The sequence below is a fragment of the Symphalangus syndactylus genome, chromosome X (genome assembly GCF_028878055.3).
Source record: "Symphalangus syndactylus isolate Jambi chromosome X, NHGRI_mSymSyn1-v2.1_pri, whole genome shotgun sequence".
NCBI classification, from domain to species: Eukaryota; Metazoa; Chordata; class Mammalia; order Primates; family Hylobatidae; genus Symphalangus; species Symphalangus syndactylus.
In genome coordinates, this window is record NC_072447.2 from 107,969,484 (window position 1) to 107,997,184 (window position 27,701).

The 27,701-nt window shown below is 41.9% G+C and overlaps 1 protein-coding gene and 1 long non-coding RNA gene across 11 annotated transcripts in view; one reads left to right on the forward strand and one right to left on the reverse strand.

Moving 5' to 3' along the window:
• The window catches only part of RAB9B (RAB9B, member RAS oncogene family), a 53,301-nt gene extending 41,982 nt beyond the window's left edge, over positions 1-11,319 (reverse strand). For 2 of the 10 annotated variants that reach the window (XM_055267045.2, XM_063634782.1), the window contains exon 1: positions 10,861-10,917. Coding sequence is in view for 5 of the 10 variants with exons in the window: in XM_055267043.2 (XP_055123018.1) it covers positions 10,249-10,489; positions 10,689-11,077 (630 nt within the window). In the remaining 5 variants the exon portion in view is untranslated. The other 8 variants (XR_010119627.1, XR_010119628.1, XM_055267051.2 and 5 more) reach the window with 8 other exon arrangements.
• On the forward strand, positions 10,870-18,206 carry LOC134736003 (uncharacterized). The gene is made up of 2 exons (XR_010119631.1): positions 10,870-11,332; positions 15,166-18,206. It is a non-coding gene; the product is annotated as an uncharacterized lncRNA (long non-coding RNA).
• The last annotated feature ends 9,495 nt before the right edge of the window (positions 18,207-27,701 follow it).

A 27,701-nucleotide genomic window follows, 5' to 3' on the forward strand; every position in this document is an offset into this window, starting at 1 on the left:
CATAGTCCCATATTTCTTGGAGGCTTTGTTCATTTGTTTTTATTCTTTTTTCTCTAAACTCCTCTTCTTGCTTCGTTTCATTCATTTGATCTTCCATCACTGATACTCTTTCTTCCAGTTGATCTAATCAGCTACTGAGGTTTGTGCATTCATCCCATAGTTCTTGTGCCATGGTTTTCAGCTCCATCATGTCCTTTAAGGACTTCTCTCCATTGGTTATTCTAGTTAGCCATTCACCTAATCTTTTTTCAAGGTTTTTAACTTCTTTGCCATGGGTTCGAACTTCCTCCTTTAGCTCGGAGTAGTTTGATCATCTGAAGCCTTCTTCTCTCAACTCGTCAAAGTCATTCTCTGTCTAGCTTTGTTCTGTTGCTAGTGAGGAGCTGCGTTCCTTTGGAGGAGGAGAGGTGCTTAGATTTTTAGAATTTTCAGTTTTTCTGCTCTGTTTTTTCCCCATGTTTGTGGTTTTATCTACCTTTGGTCTTTAATGATGGTGACATACAGATGGGGTTTTGGTGTGGATGTCCTTTCTATTTGTTAATTTTCCTTCTAACAGTCAGGACCCTCAGCTGCAGGTCTGTTGGAGTTTGCTGGAGGTCCACTTCAGACCCTGTTTGCCTGGGTATCAGCAGCGGAGGCTGCAGAACAGCAGATATTGGTGAACAGCAAATGTTGCTGCCTGATCGTTCCTCTGGAAGTTTTGTCTCAGAGGAGTACCCAGCCATGTGTGGTGTCAGTCTGCCCCTACTGGGGGGTGCCTCCCAGTTAGGCTACTTGGGGGTCAGGGACTCACTTGAGGAGGCAGTCTGTCCATTCTCAGATCTCCAGCTGCATGCTGGGAGAGCCACTACTCTCTTCAAAGCTGTGAGACAGGGACATTTAAGTCTGCAGAGGTTTCTGCTGCCTTTCGTTTGGCTATGCCCTGCCCCACAGAGGTGGAGTTTACAGAGGCAGGCAGGCCTCCTTGAGCTGCAGTGGGTTCCACCCAGTTCGAGCTTCCCAGCCACTTTGTTTACCTACTCAAGCCTCAGCAATGGTGGGCACCCCTCCCCCAGCCTTGCTGCTGCCTTGCAGTTGGATCTCAGACTGCTGTGCTAGCAATGAGCGAGGCTAGGCTCTGTGGGCATAGGACCCACAGAGCCAAGCACAGGATATAATCTGGTGTGCCGTTTGCTAAGACCATTGCAAAAGTGCAGTATTAGGGTGGGAGTGACCCAATTTTCCAGGTGCCATCCATCACCCCTTTCCTTGGCTAGGAAAGGGAATTCCCTGACCCCTTGTGCTTCCTGGGTGAGGTGATGCCTTGCCCTGCTTTGGCTCAGGCTCAGTGCACTGCACCCACTGTCCAACAATCCCCAGTGAGATGCGCCCCAGTACCTCAGTTGGAAACGCAGAAATCATTCGTCTTCTGCGTCTGTCAAGCTGGGAGCTGTAGACTGGAGCTGTTCCTATTTGGCTATCTTGGCTCCACCCCTTCCCCTTTGTCCTGTTTTGAATTGATGCAAGAGGCTAGACGCATGTGCTGCTCCCAGCTCTGGATTCATGTCCTTAAATCACCATGATTAAAAACGAGCAATCTGACAGCCATAGCTAAAGAATCGAATCTGTTTCTATTCAACCTCAAGGCTGAATTGCACAAGTAAGATCTTAATGCTTTAGTTCCAGCAACCGTCCCACATTTTGGGCCAATGGCTGTGGTTTAGAGGCTGCAGGTCTCTCATTGGCTGTGCTAGCGGAGACAGGGACTTGGGCTGTTATCATTGGACAGTCCCACCATCCATGCATAATTGCACACCTTAAATTTTTATTCTAAACCTTGAAAGATTACAGGCTTTAAAAGAGAAGAACTGGATAAACGTGAATGAAATGGAATAGTAATCTGAGACTCCAAAAGCATGAAAAAGAAATGGTTGCTTGAAACAGAAATTGTTTCTTGAAAACTTGATTTACCTATTTCTGTGTTTCTATCTTCCTGATAAATATAAACTATTACCCTAAGATAAGTTGACAAGTTTGATTGTGAATTTCATGATTCTCATATGTGCTTTTGTAATTTATATTTTGCATACAATGCAAAAAAAATCCCTCTGGATAATGATACTGCATAAGTGTGGAGGACTGACAAAGAATAAGGTGAATGACTTTATTATGAAAACAATTGTGACCCAACTGATCCTAATAAAGGGTGATTTAGAAATATAACTGACAGAAATGATCATGCATGTAGTAAAGTGATTAAATGAAAACTCACTAAATGGAATGAATTATTTTCCTAAGAAAAACTGCACCACATATATAGACTGAAGCAGAGTTGATAATGTTTAGTTCTCGGGGAAAGAATGCATGAAAAATCGTCAGGACGCCACAGGCCACCTGCCTCCTCGACAGTCCCCAAATCAAAAGGGTGCCACCCACCCCCACCCTCCAGCAGGTCCCCCCCTTGGTGGGCTACAGGTCTTTCAAGCCAAATGCGGTGGCTCTGAAAAGAGCCTTTGGGTTTCGGTGCTCAGGTGCTCCTGAGGCAGCTCACTTGCTCCTGGTGTAGCGGAGCAGAGCCTTGGAGCCCCTGGACATGGCGTGCTTGCCCATCTGCCCCGGGAGCATCAGGCGAATGGTGGTCTGCATCTCGCGGGAGATGATGGTGGTGCACTTGGTATAGCAGGCCAAGTGGCCGGCCTTGGTGGCGATGTGCTCCAAGATATCATGAACGAATGAATCTATGACATCCACTGCCTCGCGGGAAAGGCTGAGGCCCACGTGAACCCACTTCAGCACCCGGGCAAAATAGGTGGCGAAGCTGTCCCTGCAGTGGCTGGAGTGGCAGTGCCCGTGCTTCTTCTGCTTGTGGGCCATCATGGCATTGGCCGCTTTGGGCTCCTTGGTGCTCAGGCCTTTGTCAGAGGTCATCTCAGAGGAAGGCTCAGCCATCTTGGAGGCAGCTGCCAGTGGATAGGAGGAACAGACAAGCTGTTGATCACCAGTGGGAGGGCCTTTTGTAGTCACCGTAGTCACCGCATGGCTGACATCATGGGCTAACTTGAGGTCTGATTGGATGAAGTGACACACAGCGCAGCGTTCAAGGTGATTGGATGGTCCTGTTGCTTGGCGTCTTATCAACCAGTCATGGTGGACTTTGGCCTACCTAAACACCCTGTCTCCTTGCCTCCCTAGAAAAAGTTACACAGATAGATGCCCCACAGGGCAGAAAGCTCATCTGCCCCCCACCTCAGCTGATCCATGTCACACATGAGCACTTTGAAGGGTGTCACTGAAAACTCCCAAAGAGGCAATTTCATCTCATGCTCCTTGAAGAGATCCTGACCTCCAGAGCCCAAGTCCATTATGCCAGAGGAATGACTATGGCCCCGTGTGAACCATTTCTCACCCATCTCAGAATCTACTGTTATCCTGGGCTAAGCTGCCCTGGCTTGAGCAGGATCTCCCTGACACGGCAGCCGAGGGCTCCTGGGCATAAAAGAACCTGGCTGTTTGGCTCCTGTCCTCAGTTCTGATCAACCCCTTCAGTGAATGGGGATAAGGAACAATGACAAAGCCACAGTCTCCAAGCAGACAACACAAAAAGAAAAGAGCTTTGATTTAAAAAAATTAGAAATACTCAACATTTACCAAGATTAAAACTGCATTCTTTTTTTTTTCAGGTATGTATGCATTTATTTATTTATTTTATTATACTTTAAGTTTTAGGGTACATGTGCACAACGTGCAAGTTTGTTACATATGTATACAGGTGCCATGTTGGTGTGCTGCACCCATTAACTCGTCATTTAACATTAGGTATATCTCCTAATGCTATCCCTCCCCCCTCTCCCCACCGCACAACAGTCCCCGGTGTGTGATGTTCCCCTTCCTGTGTCCATGTGTTCTCATTTAAAACTGCATTCTTAACAATACTTAGATGCTTTTTTAAAAAGTGCTCTAAATGTTAGAATCCGCAAATAGACATAACAGCTACAGTATTTTTAAAATTCCTAAATTCTTTAAAAAATGGATTCTCAAGGCAACCTTCTTAGGGAGGAAAAATATATTGATAAAATGGAAACATTTCAACATTCAAAGGATTTATGATATTACATGCAAAACATTTCTCAAATATGTCTACCTCAGAATAAGTTGTAGCAATTGAACCAAAGACAGGACTTACGAACTTGAGTATTAAGTGTAATGGAAGTAATTGAGCACGCCAATGACGTGTAATTCAAAATGGCCTGTCTTGGCAAGGTTGCTCCCTGTCAGACCGTTCAGGTAAAGCAAATCCTCCTAGTAATACAATGAAGTTAGTAAAATGGTCCCAGATTACGATGGGGAAAAAAGTCTCTTTTACCTAAAAAGGTATAATATGGTAAGAAAACCAGTGAGGCAAGCACACACACATAAACTTCTAAACAGGCCTTTCTACAAATTGGGGTACACAAATCCTACTTGAAATTGTAGCAATCAAATCCTGCTCTTGTTGGATGGAGGAGGCAAGTGTCATGTCCATATAGTCCTTGAATTAATATTCTCAAATCGCCATCATTAAAACATGCAAGCAAACAAACAAATAGCACACAAACACTCCAATTTTCTCCTCTAAGCCCCAGCAGGAACAGCCCAGATAAGCTCTTCTTCGTTCATCCTGAGTCTTGAACCATTTTGTGTCACTATAACAGAATGCCAGAGGCTACGTAATTTATAAGGAAAAGCAGTTTATTTAGCGGATGGTTCTGTAGGCTGGGAAGCACAGGGTCATGGCCCTGGCTCCTGTGAGGGCTTCCGTGCTGCCTCATAATATAGAAGATAAGGTCAAATGGGAAGAGGACAGGTGTAAAGAGAACCCAAGAGATGTCCTGGCTCTGTAACAACCCTCTCTAGAGGGGAGGAAACTAACGCATTCCCAAGAGAATGAATCCAGTTTCTCCAGAGTGAGAGCTAAGTCACTACTGGAAGAATGGCACCAAGCCAGTCATGAGAGATCTGCCCCTCATGATCTGCCCACATCAGCTGCATTGGGGATCACACTTCAACGTGTTTTTGGGTGGGGACAAACAAATCATATCCAAACCGAGGCATCCTGGGTCACCTCCATACACTTTTGGCCAGTGACTGTGGCTCAGAGACTGTAATTCCGTCATTGGCTGAGCCAGTGGAGACAGGAGTGTGAACAAAAGTTCTCTGAAAAGGAATTTGGAGGACAGAGCACTTGTGCCAGTGAATACTTGGCAATCCTGGGAGAGGTTGTCTTGGGTGTGAAACCAATTGCATTGAAGGGAGTGGTAGGATTTAATAGTGAGTGGTAGGGTTTAAAGTTCATTCCCTCTGAACTCCCTAATAAAGCCCATTTATGCAAATGAAGGATTGAAATCACTGAGTTCTGATAGGCCTGCACAGCTGAGCTCTGATTGGTTAACGATGCTGATCCCTGATTTGTTGATAGAGCCTAGCTCTGCTTGGCTGGTTCTGGTGTGCTCTGGAAGCCCCAAAGTTGAACAGAGATGTGGGTTTTCTGGGAACTCAGAGTACATGTGTGACCTCTAGTCAGCAAATGGCCCCTTGGCTCCATTTGAATTTAGGCCCAGTTAGCCATTTGTGATCCATCTTAAAGGATTGGCTCTTTGACATTCAAATATGTTTCCAGGGGCGTGAGCTGCTGTCATTGGATTCTCCCATCATCTGAGTGATGCATAGTAGCTTTATTTAGTCTTATCTAGTTTCTTTAGTCACCAAAATAAGCTTTGTCAGTATGAGAACGGTTCTGCACATTCTCTGATTTTTTGTTACTCATGTTTGCTAATGTAGCCCATTACCATTCCTTCTTGCATCTCAGATTATCTTTTTGTGATCACTTTCCATCACCTAAAGTATGTTCTTCCTGCGTTCTTTGAAGGTGAAGTTCACTGGTGTAAATACTGCTACTTTTCTAGTTAGAAATGTCTTTTCAGATTGGGATCCACAGGAAGCAGACTCTGAGATGGATTTTAGTGTGCATGACATGTACTTAGAATTAACCCCTGAGGAATGGAAGGGAGGGAAGCAGGAGTGGGCACAGAGAGAAGTGCATCCATACTGCAGGCCCAACCAAAGCCTCTTTGGATCCCAAGGGGAGCTCTGAAGGTAAAATGGCCTATCAGAATCATTCCACCTTGGGCAGAGCAAGCCAGATGTTTGTGCCTCCTCTTGTATCAGTCCTTGGATGTGGTCAGTCTCTGCAAGTGCGTGACATTGGGCAAGGCAGCTTCTGCAGCTTGAGTCATACCTGAAGGAATTGATGGCTGATGACTGGCATCCGACTGCTGTCCCAGCAGCTGAAGCAGCAAATCTGTCCTTGAAGGGGGTTCGGGGCGATCTACCTGCACGTCTGTCACAGCTTACTTCATAAATGATGTTTGGCTAGGAATGCAACTCTAGCATGACAGCTATTTTTTCCTTTTTGGCCTCCATTTGTTGATGTATAGATGTCTGCTGTCTATTTTGTACTCGTTTATAGGCAATGTATCTATTTTATGCTATTATGATCTTTGTTTATCATTATGCTGTAGCTTTACTATGATGTGTCCAGGTGTGCTTCCTAAGTTTAGTGAATCATTTATCTCCCTAATTTTGGATACTTATCAGCCATTCATTTATTTACAAGTTTCATTTCTATATTTCAGGAATCCTACTTGGATACACTTTGAAACAAGAGCAAACCAAAACACAATATACTTCAAATAGTTTGTTGAATATAGAAACTATGATAGTTCAAATCTGAACACTGGTACTTTTCCTCTTAAACTTCAACTAAGTAAAAAAGAGAAGAAAGAAAACTCCAGGTATTAAAGCTACCTGACAAAAACTCATGCTGAACCTGATCTTCCAAGTGACAGTAGAACTGAAACTGATGTGTCTGCACAGATGCCAGGGCTACATGGATGGCACACGTATGTTTTTTTTTTTTTTGCATTAATTAAAATTGTTTTCTTTTTTTTTTTATTATACTTTAGGGTTTTGGGTACATGTGCACAATGTGCAGGTTTGTTACATATGTATCCATGTGCCATGTTGATTTCTTGCACCCATTAACTCGCCATTTAGCATTAGGTGTATCTCCTAATGCTGTCCCTCCCCCCTCCCCCCACCCCACAACAGTCCCCGGAGCGTGATGTTCCCCTTCCTGTGTCCATGTGTTCTCATTGTTCAATTCCCACCTATGAGTGAGAACATGCGGTGTTTGGTTTTTTGTCCTTGCGATAGCTTACTGACAATGATGGTTTCCAGTTTCATCCATATCCCTACAAAGGACACGAACTCATCATTTTTTATGGCTGCATAGTATTCCATGGTGTATATGTGCCACATTTTCTTAATCCACTCTATCGTTGTTGGACATTTGGGTTGGTTCCAACTCTTTGCTATTGTGAATAGTGCCGCAATAAACATACGTGTGCATGTGTCTTTATAGCAGCATGATTTATAGTCCTTTGGGTATATACCCAGTAATGGGATGGCTGGGTCAAATGGTATTTCCAGTTCTAGATCCCTGAGGAATCGCCACACTGACTTCCACAGTGGTTGAACCAGTTTACAGTCCCACCAACAGTGTAAAAGTGTTCCTATTTCTCCACATCCTCTCCAGCACCTGTTGTTTCCTGATTTTTTAATGATGGCCATTCTAACTGGTGTGAGATGGTATCTCACTGTGGTTTTGATTTGCATTTCTCTGATGGCCAGTGATGAGGAGCATTTCTTCATGTGCGCACACGTATGTTATAGCAAAAGAACAGGAACCAACTGTTAATTTGTCCACAATTAGGGAGCTAATTGACTTTACCATATAAAATGCTTCATATGAGCTCTACAACAATACTGTGTTATGTACAAGATTTTTTAAATTTTTTATTTTAATGGAAAAGCTTTACACAAACAAGCCATTAGCTCATTTCAAGAAAAAAACCCTAAAAATTAGTTTAAGGCCTTTGTTTTAAATCAACTTAAGCTATATGATATATATTTTTTTATTTGCAGTAGATCTTTTCTCTTTCTTTCTTTCTTTCTTTTTCTTTCTTTCTTGCACCACTGCACTCCAGCCTGGGCGACAGAGCGAGCCTCTGTCTCAAAAAAAAAAAAACCATACAAATTTATTTAACATATATACACCGCAGCCTTCGGAGCAAAGGCAGAAAGGTACAGGGTAAATTGTCTATTTATATGCTAAGTTTCAACAAAGTATGGACAGCCCTGTAGAAATACGATGGGACAAAAAGGCTGTGACCTAATGCTAATCCAGCAGGGCTTGTTTGTCTAGACTGTGCTTGGCTTCTGTGAACACACATTTTTTCTTCCTGGGTATGGGGCAGGACCCTCTCTGTAATGGGGTCTTGTGACCTGCAGTCAAACAAGGTAGGTCAGATCATTTCTTTATGGCCAGTTTTACACAAAAAAGGTGGAAGAAAAATTAGAAAAGTATTTTTAGGCTTTGTGACTATCTTTAGAAAAAAAGGCTTCTGGTTTCTAGGACCCACCTTGGGGAAGAGGGATTCTGGTCTGTACAGTTAGCTCCCCGGGAAGAATAGGGCTGACAGACAGGAGGACCCAGGACCTCAGACAACATCTTTTACATCTGAGACTACTTCTGGGGTCTTTATTTTGGGGTATCATGCTCTGAGCCCCAACAATAGAAGTCAGCTGCATGTGCAAGTTCATCACTTACAATTTTTACTTTCCTCAAAAACACTAAGAAAACAATACAGACCAATCCTTTGCCACTGTAAAACTAGGATTGCCTTTCCTCAAGCTTCCAGTAACATCTTCCTAGTTTCGGCCTGATAACTCACCACAAGCACCTTTAACACTCATAGTTCTAGCAACATATCGGTGATCATGATATATGTATTCTCTAAGTCAGAGATCCTTTCTCTGCAGCAAATAATTCTTTTCTTAACCCTCACTTGAATTGCATTTGGTGTCCATATTTCCCCCAGCCATCTCCTAAAGGCCCTCTAGGCTTCTTGTGCCATGCATGTCAAAATACTTCCAGTCTCTATCCATTATCTAGTTCCAAAGCTGCTTCCACTCTTTCAGGTGTAGCTATCAGATCTGTTTGGCAACAGAATCCCTATTAGTTTGCTCTGTTAGCCGACAACGTACCACAGACCTGGGTGGCTTAAACAGCAGACATTAATTGTTCACAGTTCTGGAGGCTGGAAGTCCAAATCAAAATGTCAGCTGGGTTGTTTCCTTCTGAGTAACAAGAGGGAAGGATCTCTTCCAGGGATTTTTCCTCAGCTTGTAGATGGCCCACTTCTCTGTATGCTACTTCACATTTTCCTCCCTGTACGCATGTCTCTTTGTCTGAATTTCCCCTTTTGATAGGCACAATGCACGCTAGCCATTTCGGGTTAGAGCCCACCCTAATCAGTGTAATTTAACTTCAGTATCCCACTAAAGAACCCATCTTCAAGTAGGAGAGAGACGAGGGGTCAGGAGTCCAATAGATGTATTTGGTGTTTTTTTTGTGGGGAGGGGGGACACAACTGAACCCATAGGATATAGGAATCCTGAGTTGTAGGTGGGAATACCTCCTGCCTCTTCCATTATGTTAAGAGAGCACTGGTAACTGATGAAGGGAAATAAGGTGACTCCTATCCATCTTTTTTCAAGACTGCTTGAATGTTGAGTAATTTTATACACACACACACGCACACACACACATATTTATATATATATATATATATATAAAATCTGGTTTATTCCATTAAATTCTCTAGTTATAATGAGAGTGAAAAAGCTAACGAACATTGTTAGAGATATAATGTTGATCTGACTAATCCTTATAAAGGGAAACCTAGGAATATAAGAGAAGTGACAGAAATGACCATGTAGTAAAGGGTTTAAATGGAAAATTATTAAATGAAAATCATTACTGTCCTTGAAGCAAGTTGCGCTATAGATAGAGTTGACAATGTTTAGTTCTCGGAAAAAGAATGCATGAAAAATCGTCAGGACGCCACAGGCTACCTGCCCCTCCCCTTTATTACCTCCCCCCGCAAGAGGTAATAAGAACCCATTAATCTCATGAACTCAGGTCTCAATCACACCCCTTTGTCAAAGTTTACCCTCGTTATTTCTCAGATTCTTACATGAACTCGGAAACTAGCGTTCGCCTTTATTTTACTTGCAGCCTCTCAACAGGTGCCTGCAGTGAGAAAATTAGCCTCTGGGGTAGAGTCGACTTTTGTCCACTGGGGGTCGCAGATCCCAGTCCTCAGGGCCTCAAGACTGTGCCGCGAAGGAAGGAAAGGAAGGATTGGAAACAGCCTCTTCTGAAAACCTGATAGCTCCCCTCCACCGCCTCCACTGTCGCCAGGCGGAAAATTCCCTGTCCCATCTTCTGAACACAAGCCAAAGTGCCTCCTGCCCTCCCGCCCCGCGTACATTTCCTCCGGGAAACCGTCGGCCTACCAGCTCTGCAATCAGCCGCACAGAATTCAAGTTCGGATTCGGCTTTGATGACCTGCCAGAGAGAAAGGGACTAGAAATTGGATAACCTCTCACCCCCATATTCCTTCCCAGGAAGAGATGAGGAGATGCAAGAGGGGTTCAAGACAGCTTGCGATCGTCTTCTCCCGCCCCTCGCCATCTCCCCGAACACCTGCCCCCGACGCCCGACAACACCCCCGCCCACTTCAATCCAGGCAAATCCTAAATCCTACCCAGTCGGCAGCATCCAGATGAGCCACAACTCCTTCCTCAGCGCAACCAGGCCATGGGAGTGCTCCATCCCCTGCCTCGCAGTTACTGATTCTCCAAGCCGGGCGCCGCCCAGTCCTGGTGGGGCTTCCCCCACCCCTCTCCGCGCCGGGCAATCGCGCGCTCTTTCTTTACCTGTGCTCCATTGGTGGGCAGCGTATGCTCCCGCGTCGACAGCTCTGTTTCGCCTTCTGGTCCCCGTAGCTCTGCAGGGGAACAGGATCGCTGGCGCCTCCTGGGCCGATAAGCGACCCGGGGCTGCCCGGCTTAGCGAGTGCTTCGCAAGATCGCCCAGCGAGGGGTAGCCGAGTCGAGGCAGCGCGGTTCCCAAGGCAGCCACGGCTGCGCCCATCCTCCAGTTCGGACCTCTGGGCAGCCGCGGTTGCTTTCAGTCTCTGCTCCTTGAGACAAAAGAGCGTGACAAGCCGCGCGACGCGGCCAATCAGCGGGGCGAGGGGGCGGCCTCCCCAAGCAGCCTCTGGCCCCGACGCTACTGCTAGCAAGACTCGGGAGCTGGCGGGCGGGAGCTGAGGCTGACAGGCACGGGAGCCGGCGCGGCGTCAAGTGGAGCTCGGACGCACGGACCAGGCCCATTTCCCTTTCAGCTGTGAGTTTGCTGCTACCCCATCGCTTCCCTTCTCCCTATCCCCTTCAGCCTCGGCTCTGCTCCGGGCTTTGAGACCGGATGCCTGAAACACGAGGTGGGACAGAAACCAAGTGAACAATGAGAGTTCCTTCCCTTTGTATAGGGGGAAGGGGGGAAGAGCATTTACTGAGTACTTTCTGTGTGCGGATGCGCCTGTCTCCTTTCTTCTCAGCAGCCCTGTGAAGTAGGTAGCAGTGTTCCCATTTAACAGGAAAGGACTGAAACACCCAGCCAGTACAGTTAGGAAGTGCAGAGCTAAGAGCTCACTCCCAAGTCAACATATCTGAGTTCAAAGGCTGCCCCTTGCCAACACTCCTCTATTCTGTTAGATTAAGGGATAGCGGAGAAAAACCAAAGCCAGGATGGGAGGACCAACTTGGGACTGCATAGAATTAGTGAGCAAAAACTGTTATCTCCATTTCACAGATGAAGAAACTGAGCCAAAGACAGAGAGGTTAAGCGTCTTGCACTGTATCCCGCAGCAAAGAAGTTACAGCATCCAACTTAGCACCTGTATGTTGCTCTCTAGATGCTAATTCTTTGCCCTGCAGCATTGTCTGAAGAGCATTTTTGCACAGGTAGTCTCAAACCATCTCAACAGCAGTCTCAATGTGATGATAGTGCTGAGGGAGGGGGTGAGGAGGTAGTGGGGAGAGGGCTGAGGGAAGATGAAGGCAACCTTTATGGTGCCCATTGTACAGAAGAGGAAACTCTTCTTGGCACTCTTCTTTCCTTCGTTTTTTTTTAAAATACTTTTTTTATACTACAAAAAGCTGCCCGTTTTATAAAAGCAACATAATTTCGACAGATCTTTGTGACCCCAAGGGAGGCAAGTCTCAGAGAGGTAAAATGATTTGTCTGAAATTACAAGGTGAAGCCAAAATTTGGACCGAATCTCTGAATCCAGAACTCATACTATTAACTAAAGTGAGTAAAAAGTGGGCTGCCTCAGAATCATTTTGGAGAGCTTGTTATAAATGCAGATTCCTGGGCCTTAAACCCCTGGGAGATTTTGATGTACTAGGACTAGGGGTAAAGAGTGTGATTTGTAGTTTTAACCAGCCCTGTAGTTGATTCTGAGGTGTAGAGAGATTCGTGAACCACTGTTCTAAACACCACCACGTGATGCTGAAGTATTATAAGTAAATGGGCCTGCCATCAGTGTATCTGTCCATGGCATATCTGTCATGAAATGTAACTCCAGAGCACAGGTTCCTACCTGCGGTCCTTCTTGGAACTGTATGCAAAGAATCTGGACTCCGTACACTCTTCTGAGTCCACAGCTTTGCAGATTTTCAAATGAGTCTGTCATAATGTGTTCCTTCTTCAAGCCATGCTTGACGAGGAAGTGTGAGAAATAAAACCCCATTTAACCTAACCCCCAAACCACAGCTTTCTGTTGCTGATATAGCTCTTTCATTTCCTGGCTCAAGGACAGGTTGCTAGGTTGCCCTTCTGTAAGCGCTCCAGGGGACTTCTCCTTTGCTGGATTTGGCATCACTGGCCCCAGAGAAGGAGCAACTCCACGGAAACGGCATGCAGGGCTGTCCAAAGTGAATGGCCATGAAGGCAGTGGCTGGAAACCCTGCTCCATTTTTCCCTGACTTAGAGAGCAGGTATTACTTCCTTTATGTATAGTGTGGCTAGGAGGCTCCTGTGGGGCCTGTTCTTGACTCCTGATGCTTAGAAGCAAGTGAACAGTCTGATGCCCTTCCGCTGCCGTTGGCTTCATCTTCAGCCTGCCAAGGCACTTCACTCACTCATTTCCGCCCTCTTATTCACAATCCCAAGATCTAGAGTTCCTTGGAGTAAACAATACAGATTTGGAGATGAAGCACCTTCCGTCTCAGGATTGTGGCCTGTGGATGGAACAGTGGGGTAGTGGTGGTGCAGGGTGGAAAGTGTGGATGTATGGAGAAGACAGGTTGCTCACCTCACACACTTAGGGGTGATGCTGGCAGTAGCTCTTAGGTTTCCTTCAGACTTTTGCTTCTGCTGCCCTGTCCCATGACATCTGACTCTTACCTCCCAGAAGACTCTTGTTCAGTGTTCAAATTGGCTTCATCACCAAATTAGGTATTTGCAGCTGGACTTGGTAGGGATGGAATCACATAAGACCAAGAATAGGTGTCAGAGCTCAGATAAAAATAATGGCAGGAAATGGATTGTGTAAAGGTGCCAGGGTTGGGCTACTGGAACAAAGCAAGGGACTCTTCGTGCAGGGACGGGGGGAGTATTTGCAACCTGGCTCCAATTGGATACAGGACATCCTATCTCTGGCCTCATGTGTGTGAGTATGTTCCAACTGATGGCTCTAATGAGACCACATTTTGCAATTTTAACACATAAACCTTAAAAGCTTGAAGGTTTGGAGATAAAGCTTTCAGCTGAAACAATAATAGCTGCCTTTGGCTGCCTTCCTCCTTTGTGCCAGGAACTTTCTATCTGTTATCTCATTTAAGCTTCCCAGCAACACTGTTGAGACAGCCATTGTATCCTATTTTGCAGACAGGGAAACTGAATTTCAGGGACATTAAGTAACTTGTGTTAGGCTTCACAACTTTTATGTGGAGGCACTGGGATTGCAGGCCGGGGATGTCAAACTCCAAAGCCCATGAAAACTCTTCTTTGCTGCCGTCCAAACAAGCAGTCTAAAATGCATTCTGCAGATAACCCAGTTCATTAGACCAATTGCAGCCTTTAGAACCATTTAGTTGTTATCTTGCCTGTATTCCTATTATCTCTCTCTCTCTTTTTTTTTTTTGAAATGGAGTCCCCCACTGTCGCCCAGGCTGGAGTGCAGTGGTGCGATCTCAGCTCACTGCAAGCTTTGCCCTATTATCTCATTTTTATATATTTATATATTTATTTATTTTTTATTAGTACTATACTTTAAGTTCTAGGGTACATTTGCACAACGTGCAGGTTTGTTACATATGTATACATGTGCCATGTTGGTGTGCTGCACCCATTAACTCGTCATTTACATTAGGTATATCTCCTAATGCTAACCCTCCCTCCTCCCCCCACCCCATGACAGGCCCCAGTGTGTGATGTTCCCCATCCTGTGTCCAAGTGTTCTCATTGTTCAATTCCCACCTATGAGTGAGAACATACAGTGTTTGGTTTTCTGTCCTTGCGACAGTTTGCTCAGAATGATGGTTTCTGGTTTCATCCATGTCCCTACAAAGGACATGAACTCATCCTTTTTTATGGCTGCATACTATTCCATGATGTATATATGCCACATTTTCTTAATCTAGTCTATCATTGACGGACATTTGGGTTGGTTCCTAGTCTTCGCTATCGTGAATAGTGCTGCAATAAACATACATGTGCATGTGTCTTTATAGCAGCATGATTTATAATCCTTTGGGTATATACCCAGTAATGGGATGGCTGGGTCAAATGGTATTTCTAGTTCTAGATCCCTGAGGAATCGCCACACTGTCTTCCACAATGGTTTAACTAGTTTACAGTGGATTTAGTTTTGTGTTAATGATAATGATGCTGCTGTTGATAATAATAATAATAATAATAATAAAAAATTACTTTCAACTGGAACATTTGATGAGTTTGTGTTACTGATGGCATATTTGCTATTAGCACCAGTTCAGGAACCGAAACTTCACAAACAGATTCACAATACATAACTGTCCCATTTGTTTCACCTCTGGGATTTTGAGGATTTCCAAGATGACATGTGTTATAGTTTCCGCCTACAGATATCTCAGTAATGCCCTCCTCTTGCATCTCCTTACTGAACCAAATTTGTCCTGTATTTGTCTTACCAGGTCGTAGATCTAGCAGTGAGAACTTCTCACTGAATGCCACAGAAATTAAAGACACAGTTGTTGGAGGTATGGTGTCAGACAGCATTTGTCACCAAGGTTGGCAGAAAATGGCTGGTCCAGGAGAGCTGAAGATGAATTTCCACATCTGCAGATCGGGATGTGTTGGGACAGTACTCAACTTGTGGATTCAAGGAAGTATGAACACAGAGTCTGCATAAGGAAAGGAAAAAGATGCATTTATCTCCCAAGTACGCTGGTGATTTCCACTTATGACATTCTGTCCATCCATGTCCCTTTCTTCATTTTAACTTCTTATTTAAAAATAATTTCAAACATTTAAAAATGTTGCAAGCATAAATAAAGCTTAAAGAACACCCATGTACCCTTTACCCAAATTCCCCTATTATTAACGTTTTTCCCCATTTGCTTTATTATGTAAGTGTGCACTCTGTCTATACACACACAGAATATTTTTTCCCTGAACTATCTGTGAATTGCATACATCAATTTTCAATATTCCTCGCTTCAATGTTTGTAGATCCGAATTCTTTTAAAAAAGGCTGTGTTTTATCTCTATGACAATGGGACCGTTATTACAGAATATTATAAAATGAAAACTCACATGGTATATGTGATGTTGTGAAATATATATTTGCTCTTCAATCCTGTTTCCTGGCATACGACTCCTAACATCCTTAGAATTTCCAAAGTGATATCTTTTTGTATGCTAATAATTGACTGATGGCTGGCAGCCTCTGGTTGCTTCAGGATGGGAACTGGTCACCAGAAAGACTAAGGCACCATTAGAGGGTTGGGACTTAACAGCCTCATTCCCAACCTCCAGGGAGGGGAGAGGGGTGGAAGATTAAGTTGATCGCCAGTGGCCAATGATTTAATCAATCATACCTGTGTAATGGAGCTTCTATAAAATCCCCAAGGGACTGGGTTTGGAGAGCTTCCATATAGCTGAATATATGGAGGTTCCTGGAGGGTGGTGACCCAAGGAGGGCATGGAAGCTCTGAGCCCCTTCCCCAGTACCTCACCCTATGCATCTCTTCATCTCTGTCCTTTGCAATATCCTTTATAATAAACTGGTCAACGTTAGGTATTTCCCTGAGTTCTGTGAGCCTTTCTGACAAATTAATCAAACCCAAAGAGGATGTCATGTGAACCCAAACTTGAAGCCCATCTGTCAGAAGTTCTGGAGGCCTGGATTTGCGACTGGTGTCTGAAGGGCCTGGGAACAGTCTTGTGAGACCTAGTCCTCAGCTTGTGGGATAGGATGCTATCTCCAGGTAGATTTGTGTCAGAATTGAATTGGAGTACACCCAGCTTGTGTTTGCTGCAGAACTGATTGCTCACTTAGTGTGTGGGAAAACTCCACACATTTGAACATGGAAATATTCTTTGTTGATTGCCATGATGTGAGAGCAAAGGAAAAAGTTTGTGTGTTTTCCCCTCAGAGCATATTTTAAAGCTAAATTGCTAATAATTGCTTAAATTTACTATATTTGCCTTTATAAAAACTTTACATTATGTATGTTCAAAGCTTGAAGCTATTCAATTATAATATAAACGTTATATTATATTTACAACTGCAGCATGTTATAATTTAAATAATTGAGTTATACAAATTGATTCATATAAAATCCTAGGCAATATTGTAAAATTTTACAGACTTGTCAACTTTTCCCACTTAAATCTTCTGAGCAAAATTTAAGGGTGTAGTAGTTTTCAAGTAATTTCAAATGTCAATATTAATGTTTAGTTTTGTGATGTTTATGTGGGCATATTTTCTGATATTAAAAAAATGACTTTTAGGACTTGAGATCAATAAAATAAGGAGGTAATAAATACCTACATCTGTTTAAAGACATAAAATATACAATTTAACACTAAAGCTACTTGGTATAAAAAGTCAAAAGAAAAAGAATAAAAAGCCATCCCAAAACACAATATATGCATGATATATATTTTTGTCTAAATGTAAACTACATCAGCTTTTCTAGAGCTCAAGTTGAAATAATAAATAACTAATGTTTTATGACAAATTATTACATGGTTTATTTAGACTTAATTTTGCTTTTACAACTTATTTTTAAACATTAAATAGCATTATAATTTTACTGGGATAACGACATATAGTGTAGTACATTAAAGTTATATATAAAATAATGTTGCATATGAGAGAAAAAGCATAATAAATCAGAAACTATATAAAGCTTTCATAAAATAATAGGATAAAAATACTGTATTTCTCTAGTCTGTTCACTCTCCAGTGTCCCTGGTTCTTTCATATCATCTTTCTTCCCTCAAATCTTTTAATATACCCTCCCTCATCATTTCCAACTAGTGACCTTGCTTTCTATTTCTTTAAGAAAAGAGATACACTCAGACGAGAATTGCCAGTTTAAAGAACACTTATAAAGCTATCACCCATGTAATAACCAGCCCGGGCAAGAAATAGAGCCCTTTAATAACCTACTCCTCTCCCTACTCCAATGATGATATCCCTCCTTCCATCTTAGGGGTAGCCCCCATGCTGACTTTTGTGATAATCATTTCTTTGCTTTTGTTTATAGATTTTCTTCCTTATAAGCATCCCTAACCAACAGTTTTGTTTTACATATGTTTGAACATTATATGCTTTATAAACTTGGAATTGTGACTATCTTGTTTCACTCCACATTGCTTGTGAGACTCATCGATATTGCAGATAGCTGTAGTTGATCCATTTTTATTGTTGTACAGTTTACCATTGTACCATAATTTATTCATGATAAGTTTGAGGGTCATTCTGGTTGTTTGCAGGGTTTTCTTTTTTTTTTTTTTTTACAGTTTATTAGTTTTATTGATGCATAACAATTGTATATGTTTCTGGGGTACATTTGATATTTTGATACATGCGTACAATATGTAATGATCAAATCAAGGTAATTGGGATATCCATCAGCTCAAATTTATCATTTCTTTGTGTGAGAAACATTCTAAATCTCTTCTAGCTATTTTGAAATACACAATAAATTGAATGCTGTGGTCACTCTGTTGTGCTATTGAACGCAGAACTTATTCCTTTTCTCTAACTCTATTTTTGCACCCATTAACCAATCTCTCTTCATTCGCCCCTCTGCAGGACCCTTCCCAGCCTCTGTTGACCACAGTTCTACTCTCCACCACCTTGAGATCAACTTTTTTAGCTCCCCCATATGAGTGAGGACATGTGATATTTGCCTTTCTGTGCCTGGATTATTTCACTTCACATTTCACTTCACATAATGTCCTCTGAGCACATCTATGTTGCCAGAAATGACAGGATTGCATTAGTTTTTTTGTTGTTGTTGTTATACTTTAAGTTCTGGGATACATGTGCAGAACCTGCAGGTTTGTAACTTAGGTGTACATGTGCCATAGTGGTTTGCTGCACCCATCAATCCGTCATTTACATTAGGTATTTCTCCTAATGCTATCCCTCCCCTTGCCCCCTGCTCCCAGACAGGCCCCAGTGTGTGATGTTCCCCTCCCTGTGCGCATATGTTCTCATTGTTCAACTCCCACTTATGAGTGAGAGCATGCAGTGTTTGGTTCTCTGTTCCTGTATTAGTTTGCTGAGAATGATGGTTTCCAGCTTCATCCATGTCCCTGCAAAAGACATTAACTCATTCTTTTTTTATGGCTGCATATTATTCCATGGTGTATATATGCCACATTTTCTTTATCCAGTCTATCATTGATGGGTATTTGGGTTGGTTCCAAGTCTTTGCTATTGTGAATAGTGCTGCAATAAACATACGTGTGCATGTCTTTGAAGTAGAATGATGTATAATCCTTTGGGTATATACCCAGTAATGAGATTCCTGAGTCAAATGGTATTTCTAGTTCTAGATCCTTGAGGAATCACCATACTTTCTTCCACAATGGTTGAACTAATTTATACACCCACCAACAGTGTAAAAGCATTCCTATTTCTCCACATCCTCTCCAGCATCTGTTGTTTCTTGACTTTTTAATGTTTGCCATTCTAACTGGCATGAGATGGTGTCTCATTGTGGTTTTGATTTGCATTTCTCTAATGACCAGTGATGATGAGCTTTTTTTGTATGTGTTTGTTGGCCACATAAATGTCTTCTTTTGAAAAGTGTCTGTTCATATCCTGTGCCCACTTTTTGATGGGGTTTTTGTTTTTTTCTTATACTTTTTTTTAAGTTCCTTGTAGATTCTGGATATTAGCTCTTTGTCAAATGGGTAGATGTCAAAAATTTTCCCCCATTCTGTAGGTTGCCTGTTCTCTTGGATGAGAGTTTCTTTTGCTGTGCAGAAGCTCTTTAGTTAGTTAGATCCCATTTGTCAATTTTGGCTTTTGTTTTAATTGCTTTTTGCATTTTAGTCATGAAGTCATTGCCCATGCCTATGTCCTGAATGGTATTGCCTAGGTTTTCTTCCAGGGTTTTTATGGTTTTCGGTCTTACGTTTAAATCTTTAATCCAATTCAAGTTAATTTTTGTACAAGGTGTAAGGAAGGGGTCCAGTTTCAGTTTTCTGCATATGGCTAGCCCGTTTTCCCAACACCATTTATTAAATAGGGAATCATTTCCCCATTGCTTCTGTCAGATTTGTCAAAGATCAGATGGTTGTAGATTTGTGGTGTTATTTCTGAGGCCTCTGCTCTGTTCCATCGGTCTATATATCTGTTTTGATACTAGTACCATGCTGTTTTGGTTACTGTGGCCTCGTAGTATATTTTGAAGTCAGGTAGCATGATGCCTCCAGCTTTGTTCTTTTTGCTTAGGATTGTCTTGGCAATGTGGGCTCTTTTTTGGTTACACAGGAATTTTTTTTTTTTTTTTTGAGACAGAGTTTCGCTCTTGTTGCCCAGGCTGGAGTGCAATGGCGTGATCTCAGCTCACCATGACCGCTGCCTTCCAGGTTCAAGTTATTCTCCTGCCTCAGTCTCCCAAGAAGCTGGGATTACAGGCATGCACCACCTCACCCAGCTAATTTTGTATTTTTAGTAGAGATGGGGTTTCTCCATATTGGTCAGGCTGGTCTCGAACTCCCAACCTCAGGCAATCCACCTGCCTCGGCCTCCCAAAGTGCTAGGATTACAGGCATGAGTCACTGCGCCCAGCTTCCATATGAAATTTAAAGTAGTTTTTTTCTAATTCTGTGAAGAAAATCAATGGTAGCTTGAAGGGAATAGCATTGAACCTATAAATTACTTTGGGCAGTATGGCCACTTTCATGATACTGATTCTTCCTATCCATGAGCATGGAATGTTTTTCCATTTGTTTGTGTCCTCTCTTATTTCCTTGAGCAGTGGTTTGAAGTTCTCCTTGAAGAGGTCCTTCACATCCCTTGTAAGTTGTATTCCTAGGTATTTTATTATCTTTGTAGCGATTGTGAATGGGAGTTTGCTCATGATTTGGCTCTCTGTCTATTATTTGTGTGTAGGAATGCTTATGATTTTTGCACATTGATTTTGTATCCTGAGACTTTGCTGAAGTTGCTTATCAGCTTAAGGAGTTTATGGGCTGAGATTATGGGGTTTCTAAATATACTATCATGTCATCTGCAAACAGAGAGAATTTGACTTCCTCTCTTCCTATTTGAATGTGCTTTATTGCTTTCTCTTGCCTGATCGTCCTGGCCAGAACTTCCAATACTATTTATTTTGAATAGGAGTGGTGAGAGAGGGCATCCTTGTCTTGAGCCAGTTTTCAAAGGGGATACTTCCAGCTTTTGCCCATTTGGTATGATATTGACTGTGGGTTTGTCATAAATAGCTCTTATTATCTTGAGATATGTTCCATCAATTCCTTGTTTATTGAGTGTTTTTAGCATTAATGGGTGTTGAATTTTATTGAAGGCCTTTTCTGCATCTATTGACATAATCATATGGTTTTTGTCATTGGTTCTGTTTATGTGATGGATTATGTTTATTGATTTGCGTGTGTTGAAACAGCCTTGCATCCCAGGGATGAAGCTGACTTGATTGTGGTGGATAAGCTTTTTGATGTGTTGCTGGATTCGGTTTGCCAGTATTTTATTGAGGATTTTCGCATTGATGTTCACTAGGGATATTGGCCTGAAATTTTCTTTTTTTGTTGTGTCTCTGCCAGGTTTTGGTATCAGGATGATGCTGGCCTCATAAAATGAGTTAGGGAAGAGTCCATCTGTTTCTATTGTTTGGAATAGTTTCAGAAGGAATGGTATAAGCTCCTCTTTGTACCTCTGGTAGAATTCGGCTGTGAATCCATCTGGTCCTGGGCTTTTAGGTTGGTAGGCTATTAATTACTGCCTCAATTTCAGAACTTGTTATTGGTCTATTCAGGGATTCGAGTTCTTCCTGGTTTAGACTTGGGAGGGTGTATGTGTCCAGGAATTTATCCATTTCTTCTAGATTTTCTAGTTTATTTGCATAAAGGTATTTATAGTATTCTCTGATGGTAGTTTGTATTTCTGTGGGATCAGTGGTGATCTCCCCTTTATCGTTTTTTATTGTGTCTATTTGATTCTTCTCTCTTCTCTTCTTTATTAGTCTGGCTAGAGATCTATCTATTTTGTTAATCTTTTCAAAAAACCGCCTCCTGGATTCATTGATTTTTTGAAGGTTTTTTTGTGTCTCTATCTCCTTCAGTTCTGCTCTCATCTTAGTTATTTCTTGTCTTCTGCTAGCTTTTGAATTTGTTTGCTTTTGCTTCTCTAGTTCTTTTAATTATGCTGTTAGGGTGTCGATTTTAGATCTTTCCTGCTGTATCCTGTGGGCATTTAGTGCTATGAATTTCCCTCTACACATCGCTTTAGCTGTGTCCCAGAGATTCTGGTACATTTTGTCTTTGTTCTCATTGGTTTCAAAGAACTTATTTATGTCTGCCTTAATTTCATTATTTACCCAGTAGTCATTCAGGAGCAGGTTGTTCAGTTTCCACGTAGTTGTGCGGTTTTGAGTGAGTTTCTTAATCCTGAGTTCTAATTTGATTGCACTGTGGTCTGAGAGACTGTTTATTATTTCTGTTCTTTTGCATTTGATGAGGAGTGTTTTACTTCCAATTATGTGGTCAATTTTAGAATAAGTGCTATGTGTTGCTGAGAAGAATGTATATTCTCTTGATTTGGGTGGAGTTCTGTAGATGTCTATTAGGTCCACTTGGTCCAGAACTGAGTTCAAGTTTTGAATATTCTTGTTAATTTTCTGTCTCGTTGATCTGTCTAATATTGAAAGTGGGTTGTTAAAGTCTCCCACTATTATTGTGTGGGAGTCTAAGTGTCTTTGTAGGTCTCTAAGAACTTGTTTTATGAATCTGGGTGCTTCTGTATTGGGTGCATATATATTTAAGATAGTTAGCTCTTCTTGTTGCATTGATCCCTTTACCATTATGTAATTCCCTTCTTTGTCTTTTTTGATCTTTGTTGGTTTAAAGTCTGTTTTATCAGAGACTAGGATTGCAACCCCTGCTTATTTTTGCTTTCCATTTACTTGATAAATCTTCCTCCATCCCTTTATTTTGAGCCTATGTGTGTCTTTGCACGTGAGATGGGTCACCTGAATACAGCACACTGATGGGTCTTGACTCTTTATCCAATTTGCCAGTCTATGCCTTTTAATTGGGGCATTTAGCCCATTTACATTTAAGGTTAATATTGTTATGTGTGAATTTGATCCTGTCATTAGGATGCTAGCTGGTTATTTTGCCCATTACTTAATGCAGTTTCTCATAGTGTCGATGGTCTTTACATTTTGGTTTGTTTTTGCAGTGACTGGTACCAGTTTTTTCTTTCTGTATTTAGTTCTTCCTTCAGGAGGTGTTGTAAGGCAGGCCTGATGGTGACAAAATTCCTTAGCATTTGCTTGTCTATAAAGGATTTTATTTCTCCTTTGCTTATGAAGCTTAATTCAGCTGGATATGAAATCCTGGTTTGAAAATTCTTTTCTTTAAGAATGTTGAATATTGGCCCTCACTCTCTTCTGGCTTGTAGGGTATCTGCAGAGAGATTTGTTGTTAGTCTAATGGGCTTCCCTTTGTGGGTAACCCGACCTTTCTCTCTGGCTTCCCTTAACATTTTTTCCTTCATTTCAACCTTGGTGAATCTGACAATTATGTGTCTTGGGATTGCTCTTCTCGAGGAGTATCTTTGTGGTGTTCTTTCTATTTCCTGAATTTGAATGTTGGCCTATCTTGCTATGTTGGGGAAGTTCTCCTGGATATTATCGTGAAGTGTGTTTTCCAACTTGGTTCCATTCTCCCCATCACTTTCAGGTCCACCAATTAAACACAGGTTTGTTCTTTTCACATAGTCCCATATTTCTTGGAGGCTTTTTTTTTTGTTCCTTTTCATCTTTTTTCTCTAATCTCATCTTCATGCTTCATTTCATTAAGCTGATCTTCAATCTCTGATATCCTTTCTTCCGCTTGATTGATTTGGCTATTGATACTTGTATATAATTCATGGAGTTCTCATGCTGTGTTTTTCAGCTCCTTCAGGTCATTTATGCTCTTCTCTAAAGTGGTTTATTCTAGTTAGCAATTCCTCAACCTTTTATCAAGGTTCTTAGCTTCCTTGGATTGGGTTAGAACATGCTCCTTTAGCTTGGAGGAATTTGTTATTACCGACCTTCTGAAGCCTACTTCTGTCAATTCGTCAAACTCATTCTCCGTCCAGTTTTGTTCCCTTGCTGGCTAGGAGTTGTAATCCTTTGGAGGAGAAGAGGCATTCTGGTTTTTGGAATTTTCAGCCTTTTTGAGTTGTTTTTTCCTCATCTTCGTGGGTTTATCTACCTTTCATCTTTGCTGTTGGTGACCTTTGGATGGAGTTTTTGCGTGTTCGTCCTTTTTGTTGCTGTTGATGGTATTGCTTTCTGTTTGTTGGTTTTCCTTCTATCAGTCAGGCTAGTCTTCTGCAGGTCTGCTGGAGTTTGCTGGGGGTCCACTCCAGACCCTGTTCATCTGGGTATCACCAGTGGAGGCTGTAGAACCACAAAGATTGCTTCCTGCTCCTTCCTCTGGAAGCTTTGTCCCAGAGGGGCACCAGCCAGATGCCAGCTGGAGCTGTCCTGTATGAGGTGTCTGTCGACCCCTGCTGGGAGGTGCCTCCATGTCAGGAGGCATGAGTGTCAGGGACCCACTTGAGGAGGCAATCTGTCCCTTAGCAGAGCTTGAGCACTGTGCTGGGAGATCCACTGCTCTCTTCAGATCCAGCAGGCAGGAATGTTTAAGTCTGCTGAAACTGTGCCCACAGCCGTCCCTTCTCCCAGGTGCTCTGTCCCAAGGAGATGGGGGTTTCATCTATAAGTCCCTTTCTGGAGCGGCTTCTTTCAGAGATGCCCTGCCCAGAGAGGAAGAATCTAGAGAGGCAATCTGGCTACAGTGGCTTTGTGGCACTGCAGTGGGCTCCGCCCAGTCAGAACTTCCCAGAGGCTTTGTCTACACTGTGAGGGGAAAACTCGTCTACTCAAGCCTCAGTAGTGGCAGATCCCCTCTCCCCCCACCAAGATCAAGCATCCCAGGTCAACTTCAGACTTTTGTGCTGGCAGCAAGAACTTCCAGCCAGTGGGTGTTAGCTTGCTGGGCTCTGTGAGGCTGGGATCCGCTGAGCAAGACCACTTGGCCCCCTGGCTTCAGTCCCCTTTGAATGAATGGTTCTGTTTCGCTGGTGTTCCAGGCTTCACTGGGGTATGAAAAACAACAACAACAACAACAACAACAAAAACAAAACTCCTACGGCTAGCTCGGTGTCTGCCCAAACAGCCGCCTGTATTTGTGCTTGAAACCCAGGGCCCGTGTGGTGTAGGCACCTGAAGGAATTTCCTGGTCTTTGGGTTGCAAAGACCTTGGGAAAAGCTTAGTATCTGGGCCAGATAGCACAGTCCCTCATGGCACAGTCCTTCACGGCTTCCCTTGGCTAGGGGAGGGAGTTCCCCGATCCCTTGCATTTCCCGGGTGAGGCAACACCCCACCCTGCTTATGCTCGCCCTCAGTGGGCTGCACCCACTGTCTAACCAGTCCCGGTGAGATGAACCTGGCACCTCAGTTGGAAATGCAGAAATCACCCACCTTCTGCATTGGTCTCGCTGAGAGCTGCACACTGGAGCTGTTCCTATTCAGCCATCTTGCCCAGGAGTCTCACATTCGTTTTTTATAGCTCAATACTATTAAAATGTGTACGTATACAACATTTTCTTTATCCATTTATTGATTGATGGACACTTAGGTTGGTTCCATAACTTGGATCTTGTGAATAGTGCTGCAATAAACATAGGAGTGCAGATATCTCTTCAATATACGGTTTAAAAAAATTTTTTTGGAAACATACACAGCAGCAAGATTGCTGAATCATAATGATAGTGCTGTTTTTAGTTTTTTGAGGAACACCCATACCGTTTTCCATAATGTCTGTGCCAACTTACATTCTCACTAACAGTGTATGAGCGTTCCCCTTTTTCCACATCCTTGCCAGCATCTGTCATTTTTTTGTCTTTTGGATAAAGGTCATTTTAACTGGGGTGAGATGAAATCCAATTTTCGACTGTTACGAAACAGTGCTACCATGATTTTTCTTGGTAATGTACATAAACACAGATATCTCTAGGGGATTTATGTAGAATTTCTGGTTTATGGAATATGAGCACCTTCAATTTAATTGGATGATGCCTAACTTTTCCTAATGGCATGTACCAATTCACACCCTTACTAGCCACGTTTAACAGTTCCCATTTCTCCACCTGCTGGCCAACACTTGGTATTATCAGACTTTCTTAATTTTTGCCATTAGGGTGTAAATGGCATCTTATAATTTGATTTTCCTGATTACTAATAATGTTGAGTATCTTTTCACATGCCTATTGAACGTTAGTATTTCCTCTTTTGTGAAGCATTTATTCAAGACATTTGCCATTTTTTTCTGTTGAGTTGTGTAACTTTTTCAAATTAATTTGTAGAAGCTGTTTTAATTTTAGTTCTTTCTCCTTTATATGTGTTCCATATATCTCTCCCCACTTTGTCACTTATTTTTCCATTTTAATGATTTCTTTTGACAAACATAAGTTCTAATGATAAGATAGATATCAAAGTTATCAATCCTTTTTTATGGTAAGTGCTTTTTGTGTCTTTTCAATGAAATCCTTCTATACCCCAATATCATGAAGATATTCGTTTATACTATAATAACATTTACAATTTTTATGGTTTTGACTTTCACGTTTATGTTTTTAATATACTTGGAATTGATTTTCATGTAGAATATGAGAATAGAGGTCCAATGTTTTCTTTATGAATATCCAATTGCCCCAATATCATTTGCTGAAAAGCCTTTTCTTCTCCCATTCAGTTACAATGCCAACTCTGTCAAATATCAAGTGTTCATATATTCTTGGGACGGTTTCTGACCTGTCTGTTCTATTCTACCAGTTTATTTATCTAATCATGTGCCAATACAGCATTGCCTTATTGCCTATAACAGTAATACTAATAAATGTCTTGATATCTGATAGGGAAAGTCTTCCCACCTCATTCTTATTCCTCAAGAGTTTCTTAACTATTCTTATCAATATGCACAGAAATAGATGCTGAAATTTTCCTTTCACAAAATTACTGTTGAGACTTTAATTTCAGCAAAACTGAACTGTTGAGTTTTAATGTAAACAGAAATAACGGTTGAAATTCTAATTTTAACGTTTCTCCAAGTTTCATAATATTCTTCATAGTGTTCAACATATCTTTTTCGAGATTCTTATTTGTTGCTTAATTTTTAAACAATTACTAATAGTAAAGCAGATTATCATAAATGGGATTATAATGAGTTTCTTACATATAATGTCCTTCTATTTTAAGAGAAAAATATATATCTGTTAAGAAATCAGTTTATATGTGTTGATGCCTCATGTTGACATATTCAGTATAACATATATTGATATGATGTACTATGTTATTATCTATAAAGATGCTACTAATTCATTAGGTTTTCAAAAAGTAAACAGCAAACCTTAAAAAATTTATTATGATAATGACGATGGAGTACAAAAAGGGTCAACTCTGAGATAGAGTACATGAAAGCTCAAGATACCTGTATCCAACTGCCTACTTGATGTTTTCACTGACACATAGGCATTCCAAACTTAATATGTCAAAGATTAAACTATTTATTCTCCTTACCAATCTGTCCCTAGTCTTTCCACTTCCAATGGTATCATCATTTTCTGGTACTTTCAACAAAAAGGATACTATCTTATAGGGAGCCTGACTCTCTCACTCATTGCTCTGTTTCCAGTGCCCAGATTGTTATGCACATAGTAAGTGCTCAATAGATATTTGTAGAATGAATGGATGAATGGGCCCTGCCCTCCAAACATGTTCGATTAAAAATCATTCAAGAATATACACAAAGTAGTATATGAAAAAATGACACACTTCTGTCCTTTCTTTTCAGTTATTAGACCCACAGCCTTAGTTCAGGCTTTCCTGATTTTATACCTGAAAAACTGCCACAACTCTTTTTATTGGCTCTTCTTGTCACCTTCCAGTGTTAATAGCTTACAAGATA